The sequence below is a fragment of the Crocodylus porosus genome, unplaced genomic scaffold, assembly GCF_001723895.1.
Source record: "Crocodylus porosus isolate Cpor-Errol unplaced genomic scaffold, CroPor_comp1, whole genome shotgun sequence".
In the NCBI taxonomy this organism is placed as follows: domain Eukaryota; kingdom Metazoa; phylum Chordata; order Crocodylia; family Crocodylidae; genus Crocodylus; species Crocodylus porosus.
This window is the reverse complement of record NW_017728886.1, coordinates 78,621,835-78,644,435: the sequence shown is the minus strand read 5'-3', so window position 1 is coordinate 78,644,435 and position 22,601 is coordinate 78,621,835. Positions and strand designations below refer to the sequence as shown.

Sequence of the window (22,601 nt, the reverse complement as noted above, 5' to 3'; positions counted from 1 at the left end):
CCAGCAAAAAGATTATGACTCGCTGAAGGCTCAGATGATGGTTAGCATTTTTTAGCAATAAAGTATTTTTTAATTAAGGTATGTACATTGTTTTTTAGACATAATGCTATTGTACACTTAATAGACTACAGTATAGTGTAAACATAACTTTTACGTGCACTGGGAAACCAAAAAATTCTGTGACTCGCTTTATTGCGATATTCGCTTTATTGCAGTGGTCTGGAACCGAACCCGCAATAGCTCCGAGGTATGCCTGTACTTGAAAAACATGTTAATGAGTTTTAAAATGTAGCAGTTGCAATTTTAAACTATAAAGATTGTAAAACTTGGAACTGTGTTGGCAGGAATAAAGGGAGGAGAGCAAATGTTCAATCTTTTTTTTTTTTTTAAGCCAGCAAGTTGGATTGCATCTACATCAGAAATATCTGGATAGTGTCATTTAGGATTTATGACCATATTAATTTTGTATAAAGATATACACTGATAAAAGTCAGTTTTACAGCTGCTTTGCTTCAGTGGGGGCCAACCTTTTTGGTAGGTGTGCCTCAAATTAAGTCCTGCCTCTTCCCTGGGTTACCCTCCAATCCCATTTCCCGCCCCCCACCCAGTGTGCTCCTTTTTTCTACCCCCTTCCTGATCTGCTGCATGCCATCCCAACAGGCTGCTTGTAGCACATGTGCCACAGGTTGGTTATGCCTGCTTTACTTATTTTAGCAACACGGCCTCTTTTATTGACTATTTGAGTGTCTTCAGATTGGATACTAAATTTCATATGTTGAATTGGGGGGGAGGGGAGTGGTGTTAATTTGAAATAAGCCAGTTGGTATGATTTTGTGCCTTTTTTTCTTGCCTAGGTGTTGACTATGGGCTGGAGAAATCGTCGTGTAGCATCTACCTCCATGAACAGAGAGTCCTCAAGGTCACATGCTGTTTTCACTATCACAGTAGAATCAATGGAGAAAAACAATGAAATTGTTAATATCCGATCCTCGCAGCTTAATTTGGTAGACTTGGCAGGATCCGAGAGACAAAAAGACACCCATGCAGAAGGAGTGAGATTAAAGGTTCGTGCTCTCTTTTTCCTTTTCTATTAAAGCTGAAACCTGTCTTAATTAAGAAAGCTTTGTTTGTGTTTCCCCTCATTCATTGTCTTTTATGCTTTAGGAAGCAGGTAATATAAACCGATCATTAAGCTGCCTAGGCCAAGTGATTACGGCACTTGTTGATGTGGGTAATGGAAAACAGAGACACATTTGTTACAGGGATTCCAGACTCACTTTTCTACTACGGGTAATGTATGACACTTAGTTCTTTATATAATAGTGTTAGAAAAGAAAACATTGATTTTTTTTTTTGGATTGGTTTGCTCTCAATAATGCTTCTTGAAAGAACTGATTTCTTACATGCAGTAGGACTTCAAAATTTGCTCTCAGCACAAGTTTTGGAATATTTTGAAGGAACTGCAAAACACAATCTTACCCAAGTTCTTCCTTTGCTCAGGCAAGGTCCATCATGGCTACAACATCATTTCCTTTTCTAGATTTGTTTTGAAGAAGAAACAAACACTGGCCATGTACAGGTGGTGTTACTTTTCCACCAGGAGAATCGCCACTCCCAGTAGAAACTAAAAGTGTACAAGTGTTCATACAGTTTCTTCTGGAAAGGAAACACAATAATTGTTAAGCAATTTTATGCCACTATGATGCACAGTAATCTACCTGATTCCTGAAATTCTTCTTGCATGTTACAGTTGATCTCCCAGTAATTAAGCTTCTGCTAATTGTTTGTTTGCTACCTCTGGGAATTTCTCCTCCCTTCAGATTCACAACTCTACCCACTGTTCTTAGCAATCGCTGTGCTTGCTTCCCTCCTCTGGCCTGATGAAGAATAAATTGAATTCATAAACTTATCTAACTTGAACCAGCTGCATGGCTGGGACAAATAAAAGATATTGCCCCCAAAAATCCTTACCTCTTGCATAATTGTGGTGTCCTCAGTTGAGATCAATAATTGGACCATGGGATGCATTACTCCAACACTAAATTAATGCAATTTCCCTGTGAGTAAACTTCTTGGTTAAATGCTGTGACTGGAATGGCAGAAAAGACTTTATATATAGAAGGCAGTGACACAGTGATAAGAGAGCTAATTTAAGTGGATCGATTTGATCAAGTGATAAACAAGATGGATGTCCTTGGTCGATAGATATGTCCAAAGTTGTTCAGATGGACTTGGTTCCAATGCTGATCTCATGCAAATTGTGAGTACGGAATGGCTATTCGCAATATATAGGTGTGTGTGAGACCACCTGTGTCCAGTCATCTCCAGGCAATATAGTTTTGCCATCGGGACTAAAGCCGTCACCCGACTTCAGTCTCAGCCTCTTGGGGTAAAAGCAGCACATTGTGGGATGCTTGAAGAACCTACTGGGCTTTTTGTCTTGGGATGCTGTTCTGAGGCAACCATACAGACGTTCTTTCCTGAAAGAAATGGTTGCTGCCCATCTCAAATGGTTTTGCAAGGTTTGCGTTGGGACAGCAGAAATAGATGATTTCACTTTGCCCCAGGAGAAAACGGTCTCTGTCAGGGCAAATGCAAGATTTCTTCATGCCATATGGTACTACCCTAACCTGCCTTATGCCAGTCTTCAGACTGACACTGCTAACCACCTCTGTACATCTCTTCTAGGTTTGCTCGTAATAGGATATGGTTCGTTTCTAACAGTTCCTGAAGTGTTACTTAGTTTTGAATCCCTTTGCAGTACAGGCTTGAAGTTGCTTTAAACCAAACTTTTAGGGTTGTATCCTTTCCTGATCAGCTTCGCAATAAAATGTTTTAAATACAGGAATTCATTAGATAAATCTATTCTGTAGGTTTGTTTAAAATTACATACGGGATTACATGTGGAAGGAAGTAAATTTCTGAGTTTAACCACAAATCTGCAAATATAGCCTATTTTCATATTTTCAAACAGGATTCTCTTGGAGGTAACGCAAAAACATGCATAATTGCAAATGTTCACCCTGGATCCAGGTGTTTTGGTGAAACTTTGTCCACCCTTAATTTTGCTCAGAGAGCAAAGTTGATTAAAAACAAGGTAAAAAGAATGATTTTTTTTTTTAAATGGTAAAAAATAGTTTTGTAACTTGCTTGTATTTTTGTATGCTAATTTAGTGTTTTATTCAATATCTTTGCTGTACTATTAACTCAAATGCAGAATGGTGTGTGTGTGTGTGTGTGTGTGTACTTGGTATAAACTTGGAAATAGACCAGAAGTACCACCCCCCATATGCCCTGGCTCGGCAATTGGCTCCAGGGGGACCCCAGGAGGCACCAGTCACCGAGCCAGGGGGGTGTGGGAGGGGCCCTCTACGTGCTCCCCAGTGGACCCAGAAGTGGACTGGAAGTGCTTCTGGTCTGCTTCCAGATCTGCTGCCAAGCTCACTGGGGAGTGCCCCATGATCCTGGTGGATGCTCCATCTGCCCCAGCATCTTAGTATTCATGAGCCACCTGGTACCTTGAGGTACATAGAAAAAAGGTTTAAAGCTGTGTCTATGTCCGAATCGATTTGGAGGGTTCGGATTAGATTCAGAGAGAGTACAGAGTCTCTTGATTCGGTTTGGAGATTTGCCCACTGAATTGGGCTGAATCTCTGTCAAATCAAATTGGGGACTGAAGCTTCACACGGCCTGTGTGTGTGCGCGTGTGTAATTTTCTTCACCTGAACTTTTCAGGGATAAATTCTTGTTAAGCATAATTCTTCCAAGAGATCATAATTTTTAATTTTCAGAAGCTAATGAAGTAGAATAAAATTTAAGGTGAACTCCTGTTGTTTTTAAAGAAAGTCTTGCTGATAGTTACCTACTGCTTTCTGATTAATTTGAGGTTTTTTTTAATGTTACAATTCTTAAGATTGCATTTTATTCCTCCTGATACCCTCTTGTTACAATTTTGACAAAAGGCTATTATAAATGAAGACACACAAGGAAATGTGAGCCAGCTACAAGCTGAGGTGAAAAAACTGAAGGAACAGCTTGCTCAGCTTACTTCAGGGCAGTCCACACATGATACTTCTTCTGTTTTACAAGGTAGGAGAGAAAAAACCCTTTTGCATTCTGGAATGAGAGAAACTTTTGGGGTGGGGGGTAGGGGGAAGCTATTTGCTCATTGACTTGCTGGGGGAGGTGGGGGTGAGGACTTTTTTCCCCTAATTTGTATGCTTTAGGTTTTATGTATCACCTGGATATTTATATGCAGCATAGTAGATATTTTGCAGATGTTTATAGTTTTGGAGGTACTTTTGTTAATCTAATGGATTAATTTTATTTCTTTTTTTTTTCTTTGTGTATCTGTATTAAGTGAAAGTACTATTGCAGTTCTTGTTTTGGTTAATAACTATAATTCTCCAGATTCTAGTTTTTTAAAATAGTCATGGCCTAGCCCTTGGGGAAAAGTCAAAATAGGCATACAATTATCTATTCATAGAGGCTTCTGTCTTTCCTCACTAGGTGTGTTTGTTGCACAAAACTTGTTTGTCAGCCTTGCTTTTTTTCACTGTTCTAGGAAAAAAAATATTGATGTGCGAGGGAGAAGAGTAAAAGAGCTTGTTTTAATGTACAAAATAAATAGAAAATAAATTGGATAATAATGAATTTTTTTGTCAATCTGTAAACTTTACTTCCATGAGCTTTTCACTGAACAATTGTACAGTTTAGATCCTGACAAGCTTCCTATTAAGTATAATTCTAACTGAAATTTTGTACCTTTTTATAGTATTTTATTACTATTGTTATCCTGGCCTTGTAACTCTTACTGTGGCTTTGCACCAACTGTGGCCTGACCTTGTCAAGCAATTAAGCTTTTCAGTAGAGCATCAGGAGCACATGAGAGACCCAACAACTATAAATCATCTTTACTTGGATTTTGCAAAAACCCCCCCCCACATCTGTTGCTATGTGAAGCATAAGATATTCAACCATACACAAAAGATTTTCTGTGATGTTGAATACATCACTTAGATTTACTGCGTTTAGAGAGGTAACTAGCCATATCAGTCTGACATTAGGCAGAAGTGGTACGTTATAGACTAACTCCTTTAGAGAGGTATAAGCTTTTATAAGATGCAGCTTACTTCATCAGATGCTCTGAATGGATATAGCATGTCATTTATAGCATCTGACAAAGCAGGCTGTAGGCTATGGAATCTGATGCCTCTGAATAAGTTAGTTTACAAGGTGCTGCACTGCTCTGCACTGCTGTGTTTGTGAAGGTTTAACAGCTGTTACAGTAGGTAGGAATACTAGGAAAAGTAGTGTGACTTAAATCTGCTAAATAATCATGCACCTTAAAAATTGGACATGTGTATCAAGTTTCATGAACACAAACTATTACATATTAGGCTTGAATTTTAAAGATGCAAATATTATTAACTGCTTATTTTAAAACATGTTGGTCTTTTAAAAATTACATACTTTATAATGAGAAAGTTATTAGGTACTTTAATTCTGCGGTGTTTGGTGTATCTTTATAAATCTGTCTCAGCTTGTCTGCTTGGGGATACTAAGGAAAATAAATCCAAATTAACTTTTAAAGCTGATTTGCTAAGCTGCATTAAAGCACTCTGAACACTCATTTGGAATTAAGGTTTTAACTAATCTGCTTCTAAATTCTTACATTTAATTCATTTGAATTAGCTTCCCTAAGTTTCCCAACAAGCCCTAAAATAGTTCAGTTTATTATACATACAATGTAAAATCAATAATGAAAATTTTAGGCTAATGTTAAAAGCAACTGAAATTAAAGTATTTACTCTTTTCTTTACTGAGTATGTCATTTTAATTTTTGTTTTTAAAAAACTTAATTTAAAACACCTGCTCATTGTGCACAACTTTGTTAACTTGAATTGTCAGAGTAAAGGTTTTAGATCTTACTAGCGAATCACCCGTCAAGAATGATGAGGGTGGGGAGGGTTGATGTATAGGTAGCTCTTTTAGCATGAAGGAAGACATGGACAATCTTTATTTTTTATGTAGAAAGTGATTTATTCTTTACCCTTCTGTTAAGCTGCTGCTGGGCAAAGAGAGGAGAAAAATTACGTGAACAATTTTCTTGAGGCGATGCTCTTCTTGGAGAAGTCTGAAAGTGAAAAGAAGGTAAGAACACACTGCATCATGCTTAGTTTTGGGTCACTGGTTAAAGTGAGTGAGCATACTGAAGCACAATATGTTGTTTAAACAGTATTTTATTTTATAATACATAATCACAAAACAGTAAAGTGTACCCACTAAGGGTTTATAAACTATTAGAACTGTAAATTAAAGGAAATTCCAAAGTGTGATGCCAAGAATAAATCATAATTTTTTTATGTATAATTAGATTGAGAGTGTGTGTGTTTAGACGAAGTTAGTTTCATTACAGAAATCTAAATAGAATAATCTCATTTGTCTGTTTTGCATAATATTGTTTTGAACTCATTACATAAAATATGTGCTATGTTTGGATTTGTGTTATGTATATGCTGGCAATTCAGTTTGGCTTTGCTACCATTTTTTCCACTAAATCAACTTTGTTTATTTTTTAGACTTTGTTAGAAAAAGTTGCTCAACTAGAAGATCTTTGTGAAAAAAAGGAGAAGTTCATTCAGTCCAATAAAATGATAGTTAAATTCCGGGAAGACCATATAGTTCGCTTGGAGAGACTACATAAAGAAGCAGGTGGCAGTTTATTGCCCAAAGAGCAGGACAACCTCATCAACGAACTGAGAGAAGAATTGAAGATATTAAGACAACAAGTAATTGTGTTTTCTTGTTTATCCATTCCACAAGAACATGACAGGGCTAACAAACAGCACAAATAAAACTTTGTTTCCTTTTTATTTAAAGACCTTGATTATTAGTATTTAAAATAAGATGTTAATGGACAACTCTTTTTTTCAGTTTTTCAATTTAGTGAACTTAGGTGGGAGCATGTCATCCTTATGTTGCTGGCTTCTTGAGATTAAGGAAATGGGACCTCAGTTCTGATTAAATAACATCAAGTACTTTTAGTTTTAACTTGGAATAGGAAGATATATATTCTAGACTTAAATTGTGGTGCATTGTAGAAGAAGGAACTCAGTTGGAATGATCAAAACTAAAACTGCATATTATTGTCTTGACTTATTATAGAACATAAAAATCATTTTCTTTTAGTCTTTAACCATAACTGGTCATGAAGAGTTGATTCCAGTAAACATTAATTTAGCTTACTGCATAGCAAATCTGAACAGTCCTTAATTTAGGAAATGTTTGTTTTATTTACAGTTTAATGTTTTTGAAAGGTGACATATTGGCAGTCATATATAAATAGCCTTTTGTGTAATGCATCATCAACTGTGCTTTCTGCTTCTATTTATTCACAGATGGATCAACACCCACGAATTGCAAAGTATGCCATGGAGAATCATAACCTTAGAGAGGAGAATAAAAGACTTCGTTCCTTACCATCTGTGAGAAGGGTTCAAGACATCGATGCTCAAACTATTGCAGAACTAGAAAAGGCTTTTTGGGAGGCTTCAGCCACAGGGAAAAATAATGGAGGTAAGAACTCCCTATTCCTTTCATAAGTAAATATACATGTTTTGAGTTTAAAAGAGGTATCTTACTCAAAGGATGGCACTCTTCAAAATGAAACCTTCAAATTTTAACACCAAAAGCTAAGTGCTTTTGTAACTTTTTATTCCTGGTGGTCTTGCTGAGCCAGTATATTTATAAACGAGAGAGAGAGGAAAGTTTATATTCCATGTTGTGTATAATACTGGCTTATTACGGTACAATAAGCATGAAACTGTAGCATTATGTATTTAGAAATGTTTTTAAGCTAGTCATGCTTTACTTGAATACAAAAGCTGGCATGCTTTCTAAAGGGGTAGTCCATTCTTTGGTCCCGGGTACAACACTTTTAAAAGATGCTAATAAAGTGTTTTTTGAGAAACTCTACTCGTCTTAAAACAGTGTTTTTCAACCTGTGGTCTGCAGACCCCTGGGGGTCTACAGACTGTCTAAGGGGTCCACAAAAGGTAACTATGATCAATCAAAAAAGTGTGAATATCCATACTTGCAATTCAGTGAGGTCCTCACCTGCATTTGAAATTTCCAAAGCAGTCCGCAGATGAAAAAGGGTTGAAAACCACTAAGTTAGAGTTTAAACCACTTTACAAGCAGTGGTGATGCTGAGGATCACAGAAATGGCATTCCACTTTTCACATTCAAACTTTAACTTCTTTTTAAAAGAAAAAGCTTGCAAAGTTACAGTAAACACTCAAATTCAGCCTTATGCATTTAATTTAGAAAAATCACTTTAAATGTGAAACATGCACTTGGAGAAAAATTCATACTCTCATCATTTTTATCAATTTACCATATGATGCAGTAATGTTAAAAACATTTTGAAAAAAAAATCTTCATGTGTCATGATGATATATTTTAAAAAATATATATATTTTTTTATTCGCCCTTTCCATGTCTGCCAAAAATGTAACAGCAATTAGGTTTCTGATATGTGTTAAGACCACAGTCCTACTTATACTGACTCCTTTTTCTATGTGTATCTATCTTTTGTCTGTCTTTTACCTAGACTTTACTGCAGTGATTCTCAACAAGAGTGCCATGGGGTGCCACATAGTGGTAGCACTGTTAGGAGTTCCAATTTGATTCACATGATTAAAACCAGAAATTTCACATAGGAATTCATTGTGTTTTAAAATCATGCTGATCTGTTGCAGTCTTTCTGAGTTCTTTGCAACAGAATTGTGCTGCTATTTCTTTTGTATTCAAAAAATGAGTGAAAACTAAGCTAGTGGTTTTCCAAGGGGTGCCTTGAGTGTAAAATGTTTAGAAAAACATGGTTTTAAGCTCTTGTGGGAGTAGCCATCTTCTGCATTTGTGCAAGGCAGGTCCTGCTTCATGCCTAAGGCATCTAGGCTTGAGGGTAACGCTAGTATTACTGCCTTCCTTCGGAAACACTAGAGATCCTTGGAAGCTCTCACAAATGGACTTTTTTGTTCTGTATTTTTTTTTTTTGTCTAAGATTTTTTTTTTAGGTAATAATTCAGATTCATTGCTCCCAGGGTCTTGCTCAATATGCTTATCCTATTCCATTGTCATTAGCTATACAATAAAGACAGTCTGTGGCAACAGTAATAATGAATACACTGCCTATTTTTTTGTGAACTGATGCTAGTGTCTAACTTTTTTTAGACTCGGTTGGTAAAATGGTCATAAGCTGATTAAGTGTAATTTGTTGATGGAGCTTATGGTTTTGTGCTACACAACCTGACTCTCTTTTTTTGTTGCTTAGGTCATCATTTGTATTCCATCACCACCATATCAACTGAAAACAATTCCGTGGCATCGCTTGAAAGGCTGAAAGCACAGCTAGTGCATACTCAGAGTGAATTGGCAAGTTCGAAACAAGAATATGAAGAATTTAAAGAGCTAACCAAGTAAGATGAATCCAATATAGAAGTATCCCTTAAACTAATATTCTGATACCATTATCTGCTAGGGAAGATGCACAAACAGATGTTTAAGGTCAAATCCTAACTGCAGAATATAGCCTATGTAATTCTCTGCCTTCCCAAAAGTGCCAGGGTAAGGGAAGAAAAAGGGAAAAATATTTTCCTAATTCACACTATTCATGGAGCACCAAGTAACAATTGTACCAAACTACAGGTATTACATCAGCCTTTGTTTAGTCACAGATCCGCTGGCCTTGTTCAGAGTTCTTTACATTAGGGTGCGTGAAACTGCTGCAGAGCACAGCTGAGTGTTATGGTATGCAGCAAATGTGGGTCACCTGGGCAGGTGCCCCAAAATCTTATCTCTAAGTCATTCATGTCATTGTGCAGGAAGCATAGACCCTGCAGCTTGTTAATTTTTAATGGAGAAAGTGTTGAACTTTTTCCTCAAAAAAAAAAAAAAAAAAAAAGCTGCAGGAAATAAAGTTCTTATCATTTGAGCATGGATAACTTAACACTGCAAAACTTGCTGCCTGGCTGAAAATAACAAAACATGCATGCCCACATTTTGACAATGTTTCTCTTTTTTTAAAGAGAAGTAAAACATTGCTGTGATTCTTTTCTCTGTTTCATTTTACAGTATTTTGCCCGTACTTGTTCTTCTTTTTTCAATTTACTTGGTTTCATGGTCAAGATTTCCTAAAGGACTTAGGCTTCATGTTTTTAGGTGCTGTAATTGAAATCCCATACAGGGGTTTGACTTTCAGAACATACGGACTGCTACAGCCCTCTGCTTGCCGTCTTAAAGGGGCGTGTCCCCAAAGTTCCAACATTTTAGAGCTGAAAGCTCTAACTTCTGAAAGCTTAGACCAATGACTTGGTTCTTATCCTTGCATTAATAGATATTAATATTAATAATCTGAGATGGGAGTCAGAATAGAAGCTATTTAATTTTAAATTAAAGGCAAAAATCTAATACCTAAAATAAATAAAAAAATAAAGACATTGCACATTTGGTACAAAATATACTAATTTGATATATATGGGTTCTAGTATACTGTTAGCTAAGACTGTTTCTGTACAGTTTTTACTGTGTCCATGCATATTTTGAAGCCAGAAGGGAATCGCTGGAGGGTGTGTATAGTTTGGGATTCACTTACATTTGTATTGTCTTGCTGTGATTTGATCTTGTTGTGCCACAGTGTTTCCAGGAAGTGTAGTGCAATCCTAAAACATATTTAACCTGGTAGTTGAACTTTCATAAGCATTGCCATTTTTGTGGATTTCTTGGTGCCTATCGTATCGTTTTTAAAAGCCTTTAATACTGAACACTTTCTTTTTCTACAGCTGTCTAACGTTTGTGTAGCAGATAGTCAATTTGTACATTGCCAAATGGGTCAGTTCTTTACAACCAGGGCCACCCAACTTTCTCAGCCTTCAGGGACATGCAAGTGGTACAGGGTTGGTCAGATCTTGCATGTGGGGGTCTGTCTCTGGGTGTGATCCTGCACATGCAGATGTAGTTGACAGGTCTCCCTGTAGGTCCAGAAATTTGGTGGAAAGGGAGTTGGCAGTCAGTGCTGCCACCACTCCCCCTCCACCAAATTTCTAGACTCTGGTGAAGCCTTTCACACCAGATAGGCGAGATTTAACCTGTAGAGCTGTGTTGTGGGTTGGGACTGAGCATTAGAGCTATGCAAAGCTTTGGTTGCCGATTTTGATTCAGCAGCCAGATCTGAATCGAACTGGGAGACCTTTTAATCTCTTTGAATCTAATCGGAACCCTCTGAATCGATTCGGAGAGATTCAATTATTTGGACATAGACACAGATTTAAATGTTTTTTCTACATACCTCGAGGTACCAGACAGCTCATGAATGCTGCGATGGTGGGGTAGATGGAACGTCCCATAGAAGCACGGGGTGGGGCCCCAGCGCGCTTGGCAGCAGATCCGGAAGTGGACCAAAAGCACTTCCAGGTCCGTTGGGGAACGTGTACTCTATCTGCCCCTACCTCAAAATATGTTGAAAAAACATGTAAAGCTGTGTCTGTGGCTGAGTCTCTGATTCTCTGAATCAGCACTGAATCTTCAGATTTGGATTCAGCTGAATCAAATCAGGACTATGCCGCCCTCCTCCCCCCCCCCCCGATTCATGCCAAATCCAAATTGAATGCAGCCCATTTCGCACACTCTTATTGAGCACCTCTGGACTAGAGAATCTTCTAGAGTGAATCGCTGTAGCCATGTAAATAATGGTGGTTTTGGAGTTCAAATATATACATAGATAAAAGGGTATAATTGTGCATCTATTGTTTTGTTTTTTTGTACGTGATTTTTCTGTTGTATATAATTATATTTTTCTTAGCTTTTTGTACACTTTATTTTGCTGCTGCAAGATAAATGTTAGTCTTTTTATTGTTAAACATGGACACTCTACTTAGCGTTATGGAAAGAAGACGTGTTGACTTAGAGCACCAGTGGTCCAAATAACTAAACATTACACTCATTTCCATTTTCATCTGACTCTGAAATGTAACTTTCATGCTGTTAAAGGATGTATCCCTTCATAAAGAAATGAAGTAAATCAAGGTAATTAATTGTATAATAACTTTGTGGCTATTTGGTGAAATCTTGTTTAAATAGGAAAAAACATCTGGAAATGGAGTCAGATCTTCAATCCCTTCAGAAAGCAAACAAGCATCTTGAAAACATTCTGGAGGCAACTAAGGCTCACAAACGCCATGCGCTCTCTCAACTGAATAAAATGCACAGAGAAACTCTTAAGGTATAAGAATCTGTAAAATCTTAATGAAAAAGAATGTGTGCAACAGTGTCTAGTTATATTTGAGATAATATTGATAATATTTGCTATTTGAGATGAAAGCAAGATTTTTAGTAAGAATTAGAATTTATGATCCCTTGTCTAACAAAATGTTTTGGCGCACAAATTTGGTTAGTGATTTTTTTGTTTGTTTTTGTTTTTGTGATGGATAGAAATGTTATCACTTGTTCTGAGTTGCTTCCTAACTATCTACTGCTTATAACTGGGTTGCAAATCAGAAAACTTGCAGTGGTGATTTTCATAGACATTTAGAGCTGGAAGATCGAGTCCAGCCCCCTGAATCACATCTGTAGCGCTCACTGATTTCAGCAGAAGTGTTCTGTAGAGCTACGTTATTGGAAATTTCTCAGTTTTATTTCACTTTGTATTCTGGTATTAGAATCATGAAACAAATTACATGACAGTCTAGTTTTGAATTTATATTTAATGTTTCGATTGGAATATTTTCAACAGAACTTGACTACTCCAACAAAGGCTTACCAACTAAGGTCCCGTCTGGTGCCACGAGTAAGCCCCGAGAGCTTGGACTTTGATTCTCTAGCTATCCAGAGTCCCGAGATGATTGATGATATTTTCAAAGAACCAGTTCCACCAGAAATGAATGAACAAGCCTATGAGGCCATTGCTGAGGAACTCAGAGTGGTGCAGGTAAATGCTTGGAAAAACTAAAGTGAATAAGTGATTGTATTTTAAGGCATGTTTTGGTAATCATTGAATAGGACCATTTTGGTTCTATGTTGTTGTATTTTTTTTTTTAAAAAAGTGTTTAAAAATATATGCTTAGGTGTGTGCTATTACCATATTTTCAGTGCTTCCAGTATATGCCATATTCTTTCAACTATACTCTTGGCTCACTTTAAAAAAAAAAAAAAGTCAAAGGTGCATCTATGGTGCTTATAAGATCTTATCACAATTTTTACAGGATTATTTTTTAAAATATGCTTTGTTGTTGCCTATTTTAGTCCTACAATGAATGCAAACTTGCAATGCATTCATTTCTGCCCGTGTGTCCAGAAAAATAGATGAATATGAAGTTTTAATTCAGCAGAAATTATATATTCCACAAAGCATTTCAACTGGACTATTCAAACCACCTGATTTAAAAACTACTCTAGGAGGCTCATGCGTAGGTCAGAGGGGTCCCCAACCATCAGAGTGCTTGCTTAGTTCAGGAGTATAGAACTGCATTATTTGAGGAAATCTGTCAAAAGCCAGTTGGAAAACTTTAAACTCTTCCTCCACAAAGGAAACTTCCACTTTCAGTTTCCTGACAGGGGGAACTTTTAGCCATAGAAAAAATTCAACAAAATGCTTGAGTTAATTTTGTTAATGCGTACCAAGTTTAAATGGTATGGAAACTTACATAGCAATAGAATCCCATGTTGAAATGCCTAACTACTTTTCACAAAATGCAAAGCTCTTCCAAGAAATTTGTAATCCACATGTATCTAATTTGATAGATAGCTGTTACAATTTAGGGGCTTGATATTTTAGACTTATACATACGTGCTTAGAAGGGAAGCATGTCGGCCGGATCTTGCATGTGGGGGTCCGTCTCTGGGTATAATCCTGCACATGCCGATCTAGTTGACAGATCTCCCTGTAGGTCCAGAAATTTGGTGGAAAGCATTGTAGGATTATAGGTCCCTTGCATATCATGTCTTTAGGGATCTTCCACAGCTCATTTGGGAGTTTCAGAAATCTCTGTGGCACTGTGAACTGAGAAACCCACAGTCTTTCTCTATAGACTTGCTTCTGTGGTTCAGGTGATAAATGATTTGAAAAAAGTGAACCTTTTCTGAATTCAGTATGTGCAAACTGACTATTTCACATGACCAGAATTTTCAGGAAAGCTTTCTAATTTCATCTGTCTGCCACATAACAGGAACAACTGAACATTCTTCAAAAAAAGCTAGATGAGGAAGAAAGTAAAAACATAAAACTTCAGCAACATATTAATAAACTCGAACATCATTCTACCCAAATGCAAGAGGTGAGAGAGCCATATAATGCAAATTTCTATAAGAGTATATTCAAGTGATGCAATAACTCATTCTTCTAAATTCTGTCCTCTGGAATGACTTTTTTCTTTGTCACCTGTTTTTGCAAGAGAGAAAATACTACTAAAATTATAACATTAATGTTATAATTAATTATAACATTAATTATATATAATTGTTTAATTCTAAAGATGTTTGAGTCCAAAGTCAAAGCATAAATGGCTGGGCACTCAAAAAATATCTACTGTTGTTCTTGACTAATTTAATGATTTGTAACCAAAAAAAATAAATAAACAAACAGCCACTCCCCCCCCCCCAAAAAAAAAAAACAAACAAAAAACAAACCCGCATCAATTTGTGGAAAATTCCCCCTTAAAACTTTGCAGTGCAAAAATGCTCCAAATACGAGCTGTGACTGAGCTAAACTGTCATTTACCATATTAAATGTTTACAAGTCCTTCTTAAATAATTTTATTACTATATTTTATTAATCTTCCAGCTGCAGCCAATCCATTTCACTTGGCAAAATGCATGTTGCCCCTTGTCCAGGTCCCAATGTGGAACAAGGGGGTGACATGTTTCCCTTGCCGCAGTATTCGGTGTCTCTCCTGCTGCCCTTCACCTCCTAGCCAGGCCCCATGAGGGCCAGCAAGTCCCAGCAAGGAGGCATGGAGTAGTGGGGGAGCAGAGATATTCCCAGTGCCCTTTGCCTCCATGCTGTAACCTACATTGGCCCCTCCCTTTGCACTGGTCAGCATAAGATGGGTCCCAGGATGGACACGAGGGGCATTTCCCTCTTAAGAACATGTGCCATGGAAAACCAGTCAGGTGTTGCAGTAGCTTGATGGTCTTGATCCTGCCTAGGAATTCCATTGGGTGTGCAGGACTGGGCCCCCTCAAACCTTCAGGGTAGCTGCGGAGGGTGCCTGGAAGGCTGCCCTCTCCCTGAGGCCCAATGGGCCAAACCTGGCGCAGCAGGGCAGAGTGGGGCCAGGTGGGGAAGCTTGTTCCTGCTGTGAGCATTGCATTGCTCTGGCGAAGTGTCCTCTACTTGGCAACAGTGAGGGGCACAACTGTGCCACCACCCCTGCTACTTCCCAAGTTGTGCCCCTTGCTGCTACTGGATGGCCAGAGGGTGCTTTGCAATAGTGGTATGGGGGTCACAGCGATAATGAGCTGCTCTTCCCTGCCCACTGTCCTGTCCACTGGGCTACAGAGACCCCGGGGGAGCCCAAGACCGCAGAGGGCAGTCCACAAGTGCCTCCCACCCTGCACACAGATCTGGGGGGCACGTTCCCCACGCCCAGACAAGCTGCCCACAGCCCCATCCTGCTCCCCATCAGGGCCCTGTGACTGCATTCCGGCCCCAGGCTCCATATACCATCCAGGCTGGGCAGTAGTCCTAGCCCTAGCCAACTGCTTCCGTATGGGGGACCTCAATTCCTCCCTGCTCCCCCCACACCCAGACTTACCTATGGCAACTGCTCTTCAGGCTGCCTGATGCACACATGCACGTGGCATCTGCTGCCTGACTGGACTCCTCACACTCCCCGCAGCCCTTTGCCGGCTGGAACTCTGCCAGTCTGCAGACTTCTTTGCAAAAGTATAAAATCTGTATGTTTCTCTGTTTAAAATGAAAAGTCTGTGCTTTTATCAGGTAAAAGGGGAAGATCTACTTTTTTTTTCCCCCCCCATTTTTCAGTAGAAAATGGAAAACCTGGATCCATGTTTTATCTCTCTAAAGAACTGTAAAATGCCCTGATGACTATATTTATAGACTAGAAATTGTTCCATTATTATAAAATGAAGTAATTGTTGAGTGGGCCTCTTTAAATGATGGCTGGTAATAAAGTAATAGATACCAGAATGATTTTATAAAGCTCTTTGTGATGTAATGGCAGTAGTACAGGAGAAGTAGAATATGCTGTGTCAAGTAGAAGATGCTATTGACAAAGAAGTACAAGTCACTTTTCCCCAGTTCCGCTATCTTAATTTTAAAGGATGTGTCAGGTTCGGAGTTGCTCAGTGATTAATATGTTTAGATGAGGCTCTTGCATTCTTCCTTCCCTTAGCCTGTCTGTCTTCGATGGTAGTGTTTTCTTTTTCTACTTCCAAATACACCTAGCTAATTACAATTATACTCTCTTTGAATGTTCAAGATTAATATAAATTGATTATAAACGTTCAAAATGTCTTTACACAGAAATGTCTTCTATAGTTATTAGCTAAAATATGTAAAATGTATAACTATATTTATTTCAGTTAGGTGACTTATGCTTTCCTTATTTTTTTTTTTTTAAATGTTATCTTCTAAAGCTTTTCTCATCAGAAAGAAATGAATGGAATAAAGAAAAACGGGAGCTCTTTGAACAGATAAAATTGCTTGAAAAGCAACTTCAAGACACTCAGAGCAAGAATGATAGTAAGTATGTGTAACACTGAAATGCTATATTAATTTTTTTAAGAAGTGAAGTTTTAGAACAACTGTGAGAAATACTGAATAACTGTTTTTATTTATAATAGATTTAAATTCATTTGGTAATAAGGAGTTTATATCATCTATCATCAGAGCAATTTTCCTGCCTACTCATGAGCAATGTGGAGTTAAGATCTTTATTAGAGACAATGGAAAGTGAATTCATCACTAGTAAATAAAAATGTATATGATGTTAGGAAGAAAAATAATTAAAAATGCAAGGAAAATGTCCCACTGTTTTATCAAGCTGAACACTGTGGAGCATCTTTAATACTATTCTTCTACTATTGTCATACTTATAGGACATAAATGCAAATATTCCTATATTTTTGACATTTTCAGTTAGATTGGGTTGAGTAGACTACATGAATTGTTATCATGTTTGCATTTTTTGTGATATAGCAAACCTGAAAGTACTTGAAACTTTCCTGTTTTCCATACTAGACCATACTCTTCCTGTGTTTTAGTTTACAGTGTTTAAAAGTCAGGATATCAAATCCACTGAAGAAAGGTTTTCTTGAATATAAAATATGTTGTAAAGTGAGATGTCATTTTCATTTTATTCACTGATTGATCTTTCTTGAAGATTGATTTTAGTACTTGCTTATCATCCAGAAGTGTTAGCATGCATTTTATCGGCAATTCTGAATTGTGTCTAACTGACTTCATCCCCAGTGGTATCTAGAATTCTTTTGATTTAGCGAATACTTTTTTACAAGATGTCTTTGTCCCTCTTCCTCCTCGTTATTTCATTTTAGCGTCCATTGTTTTGTCCTGTCTTTCAGAGTATGACTTTTTTTTTTTTCTGACAATCTTACATGATGGGTTGTTGGTTTTTGTTTTGTTGTGTTTTTTAATCTAACAGGATTTGACAGCATCCCTGATACTGCATTGGGATGCAAGGAATTTAATAAATTATTAACATTTCTAAACATTTCTGTATCGTTTTGACAGTATTAATGAGTGAAGTCCATGATTTACGCATTGTCCTGCAGTCTGCAGACAAAGAGCTGTCTACTGTAAAAGTGGAGTATAACGCATTCAAAGAAAAACAAGAGAAGGAAATAAGTCAGCTTTCTGATAGACACATGAACGTGCAGCTCCAGCTGGATAATGTCAGGTGTGCTGTCAGTTACTACTTAGTTAAAAATGTTTCAACCTTCTACCTGAGAGGTGCCTCCAGAATCTTAATTTCTATGTATTTGTGCTTTAAGTCACTCCTGTAAAAGCTGACCACTATATTCTGTTCTTTGCTTTTACCGGCTCAGTTATATCCTATATATGTAGAAAATATAATGAAAGGTTAAATTAGCAGAAAGACATTGAAGTGTGAACCCCCCTTAACTTGATTTTTTTTTTTAAATTTAATTTTATTATTTTTATTTACAGCTTGGCAATTTGAGATTGATAACCTCTTTGAACTGCAGGCAGTAATTGACATTTAAGAGCTACTAGGATTAGAAAATCAGTGAAGTTTAATCAATTAATAGCAAGTATTTAAGAGTTAAGTGATGTTTAAACAGGTTCATGTCCACTAAAATAACTCTATTTTGGTGCATGGAGAGTCTCTTCGATTTGCTGTGCAAACAGGTGGGCTTTACTGTTACTCTAGCCTATTGAATTACATCTTATATGGTATCATCTGACAGGTATACTGTAAAACTGACTCTCTGAATCAAAACTGATTCAATTGTTTCTCTGCTGCCCCAATTAAATATTGAGAGGCACTGATCCTTTTGAAGAGCCTTTAGTAAATGCCTTTTCTTCAGCTTCTATATTCATATTACGTTTCGTAACTCTCTTTTCAGTAAGTGGTGAGGACCATCAACTTTTAATCTCAAATATGAGATGGCCTAAATTCTCACACTACCAGGATAAAAGGAAATCTAATACACTTACACAGCATGCAGAAAATTCTTGTGTGGCAAATATACTGCACAGATGCAAAGGATCAGTCTGCTAATATTAAAAAATATGTATTCTTAATCTTGGCCAACAGACAAATAACAGATCACAATGACCAACCAAGATATAGTGACTGAATTATTGCTCTGTCACCTAAGGTTGTAGAGCATTAGTAACAAACATTCCATTGTCTGCTAACCTCTCTTTATACCACACCACCCTACAATTATTTCTAATGTAATTTTATTGTTTTGGGAATGTTGATTAAAGTTGCACCAAATCCTGCACATCTTGACATGATGCTCCTTTTTCTAAATCAGTACTACATTCTGAATTGGATAGCTTGTGAAATATAATTGATTGGGATATTTTATAGTTCATCACATATTTGTCTTCCAATATTGTTAATTTCTTTAATGAAGGCTAGAACACGAGAAGACTCTTGAGGAAAAAGCAAGCCTTCAGGATGACTATGACAATCTGCAGGAAGTAATCAAGTTTGAGACAGATCAGTTGAAGCACCAGCTTGAGGACAGCAAGCAAGAAAATGAAGCACTGAAAACTGAGCTTTGTGTAAGAAAATAAAGGCTGCTAAAGGACAATATAACCCAACCTCTCATTTAACCAAGTTGTGAAACTGATCTTATTGGAAAGAGAGTACTGTGTTAGGCAGGGAAAATCCCAACAATTTTTAATGGTAGTCCTTTCTGGAAGGTACTACTTCCAGATTTTTTTTTAGTGCATTTAATTTTCTAGTTGACTTTTGTAACCACTAGATGAAAGACATCATCCAGTAACTCTTTGCAGAACTTGTACTGTCTTCTGAAGTAATTGTTTGTCCTTTTTATAGGATATGAGCTAGTTGGATTAAATCAGAGAAGTGGACATTTGTTTTGGAGCTGAATCCTGGGTGCTAAACCCAGAGGTTTCTGATTTTCTAATATAAGCTAAATGTAACCATTTCATGTTTGAGATATATAAAAGTTAGTGTCTGTTTTTTCCCTTTGGCAAAGGTCTGATTATAGTGATCTATAACTTATGACTCTTGGTTTTGGATCACTGTCCTTCAGTATAGTTTGTGCTGTCCTTGAAAACCTGTCAGACTGCAGTGACTACAGAACACAGTAATAAGGATGCTCAAGATTTCTAGCAAATGCTTTTGCCCACTTTTTCTGTGATGCATACTGGCTGCCTATTCACCAAGGCTTCAATTTTAGTATTTGAAAAATATTAACAGATTTGAAGCATATATATATTGGCCTTTAGAAGTTTGAATATTCTATATATATATTCTAAAGGTGCTAAATTTCTGCTGGAAATTAGAATTTAGAATTCACTGGAAATTTAGCACCTTTAGAATATTCAAACTTGAAAATAATATAAACTGCCTATGACACATCCCGTAAGTGTCAGGATTTTTCCCATCTGGTACCCTTAAGTAAACTTAGAATCGAGTAACAATTGAACTGTCTTTCATAATGACATTTTGAAAATGGTGGTCTCAAACTGCTGATATACCGGTATAAGCCAGAGTGTAATTACATTTGTTTCCATTTAGCTCTTGTGCACTTTGTGTAAAATATTGTTGGTTATTTTTATTTTTACTCGCTCCCATATTCTTGAGCTTTGGTTTAAATTACTGTATTTTAAAGTTCTCTGACTAACAGAATTTAATAACATAGAATTGTTGTAACGCGTTGTTTCTTTTTAGAATCTCTTGAAACTTTTGGAAACAGAAAAAGAACGTAATCAAAAATTGACACTGCAATTACAAGAAAACAAAGAAAATAATGCAAAGTAAGTATAGCTCTCATTTCTATTTTGTATGTAATGGTTTTACCCGGTACTAAATTTTGATTTTATTTTTTTACCCCTCTTAAGTGTAAGAGGGTTTTTAAAAAAATAAATTAAAATAACTGTCTAAATACTTAGAGAAATGCTTAATTCTGAGTCACCTCCCACCGGAGATTTAAAACTTGCCCAAAGACAGTTCTTCTCCCCTTAAATCATGAAGTCTAGCACATCTTTTCACTATCTTGTAACTGCCACTAGTGTCCTGTCTCTTGATATAAAAAGAAATATTTTTAATATTCCATCTGTCCACTCCAGTAAAGGCTGCTGACTTTCTAAAAAAAAAAAAAAAAAAAAAGGAATTTGAAGCAACAGTAATGATGCTTTCAGTGAGCCTGAAAACAGCCATTTAGGGCCTATCTGTAGAAGTTTTTATCATCTGGCTCTATCAGAATGGTTGCTTGGACTTGTAGTCTTTTTTTCAGCTAAAGGCAATGTTGCTGCTTTGCATATATATAATAAACTATTAGCTTGTTTACTTTGTTCTGTGTTGAAGTTCTCTTACCTTTTGAGTAAGACTTACAAAAAAATCCTTCTCTAGGAAGTTCTTGAAAACCCTTGAAAAAGCAGAGTTGGAGAAACAGTCTTCTGAAATGGTGGCTAGGCGTGAGCAGCAGGTAAAACATTTTGACAATTTAAAATCTGTTTTCATGGGGGTTTTTTATATATTGGCAATTGTATTATTGTATTGACTGAGTAGTAAAACAAATGCAGAGCTTTCAAGCCTCGGGCAGTTTTGCTAAGCTGCCATTTTAGCTCTTAGAGCAGTATTTCTCACCCAGGGTGGTGGGATGCCACCAAATCTTCTGGAGCATGCCAGTAGATGTGAGGAGATTTAAGTGAGGTGTTAGAAGATAAGCAGATAAAAACTAAACTGATAAGCACAAGCTCAAGCTTGGTCCTGGCTGGACAATCTCCTATCCCCACTGCCAGATCCTTCTACAAGGAATTAAGCACTATAAATTAGCTTTGTGAACTGGGTGGCACCAAATTTCAAAAAGTTCTGGAGGGGTGCCTTATGAAAGGTGCCTTGAGTCCAAAAAGATTGAGAACTATTGTCTTACCATATATTAAGCATATTTAAATTATTCATCTGTTTTTCATACTGAGGGAGTAGAGGGAGGTAATGGGAGTCCTATCTTTAAATAAAACAATATTTCTTTCAGGAAGCACGACTTCAAAAGCTGGAGCAGAAACTGGCTGCTGCTGAAGAAGTTATAGTTTCTCTGGAGAAGACAAATGCCACTGATAAGGTACAGGGAGACTTATGTTGTTGATTCTTAAGTTTAAAAAAGAACAAAAGAAAATTGATATTGCTGGCACAGAACCTGCAAGACTTCAGAAAAGAAGTCTGGCACACAGCCGGAGAAAATGGAGTTAGGAATACAAGGGGACCTCTAGGGAAAGCAGAAAAGATTGAGCGTGGCCACTGGACAAAACAGCTAGCAGATAAGTGAAGTATGGGCATGTCACTCACTAACAGGAGCTTGTGGTTGTTTCATTTGTTATGGACTTGAATAATGAAAAAATAAACATGGCATAATAGGCACCTGATTGTAGCTATTCTCACCTTGTCAGTAAAATCAATACTGCATCCTTTTTTATTGCTAGGTATAAAATGTATTTAAGAAATTGCATGGGATCTCATTTTTCAATAAGCTATCTTGCAAGATGCTTTGTTTTCAAGATTTGAAAGTTAACGTGGGGTATGTAGGGTTGGAGGATCACGTTCCAGAAATCTCGAATGCAGTAGTGGTAATCTGAAGATGATACATCCTATTGAAATTTCTGTGTGCCTACAAGTAATAGTAATTGTAACATTCCAACAAGAGAATTTGAGGTAGGACCAACTAGTATGTACTGTATTATAGTCTCTTTCATTCTGGGACATTGAAGAAGTATCCTATTTTCTGACTGCTTAAGATAAAGGGAAAAGGGACTTGTTAATTACAAAAATGTTATTGTTCCCTCATGCACATTGAAAGTATAATTTCAAAACTCAAGCTGAAATATTTTTTTCCATACTGAA

At 37.0% G+C, this 22,601-nt stretch overlaps 1 protein-coding gene across 1 annotated transcript in view; it reads left to right on the top strand.

Moving 5' to 3' along the window:
* KIF15 (kinesin family member 15) overlaps positions 1-22,601 on the top strand; it is a 52,538-nt gene that overhangs the window by 12,125 nt on the left and 17,812 nt on the right. Inside the window, exons 8-24 of the mRNA XM_019537342.1 lie at positions 855-1,064; positions 1,165-1,290; positions 2,975-3,097; positions 3,963-4,089; positions 6,065-6,153; positions 6,582-6,791; positions 7,401-7,578; positions 9,338-9,482; positions 12,142-12,283; positions 12,794-12,988; positions 14,226-14,333; positions 16,657-16,762; positions 17,771-17,936; positions 19,144-19,294; positions 20,433-20,518; positions 21,114-21,189; positions 21,739-21,825. Of these exons, the coding sequence (XP_019392887.1) occupies positions 855-1,064; positions 1,165-1,290; positions 2,975-3,097; positions 3,963-4,089; positions 6,065-6,153; positions 6,582-6,791; positions 7,401-7,578; positions 9,338-9,482; positions 12,142-12,283; positions 12,794-12,988; positions 14,226-14,333; positions 16,657-16,762; positions 17,771-17,936; positions 19,144-19,294; positions 20,433-20,518; positions 21,114-21,189; positions 21,739-21,825 (2,325 nt within the window). The remainder of the gene's footprint in view (positions 1-854; positions 1,065-1,164; positions 1,291-2,974; positions 3,098-3,962; positions 4,090-6,064; positions 6,154-6,581; positions 6,792-7,400; positions 7,579-9,337; positions 9,483-12,141; positions 12,284-12,793; positions 12,989-14,225; positions 14,334-16,656; positions 16,763-17,770; positions 17,937-19,143; positions 19,295-20,432; positions 20,519-21,113; positions 21,190-21,738; positions 21,826-22,601) is intronic.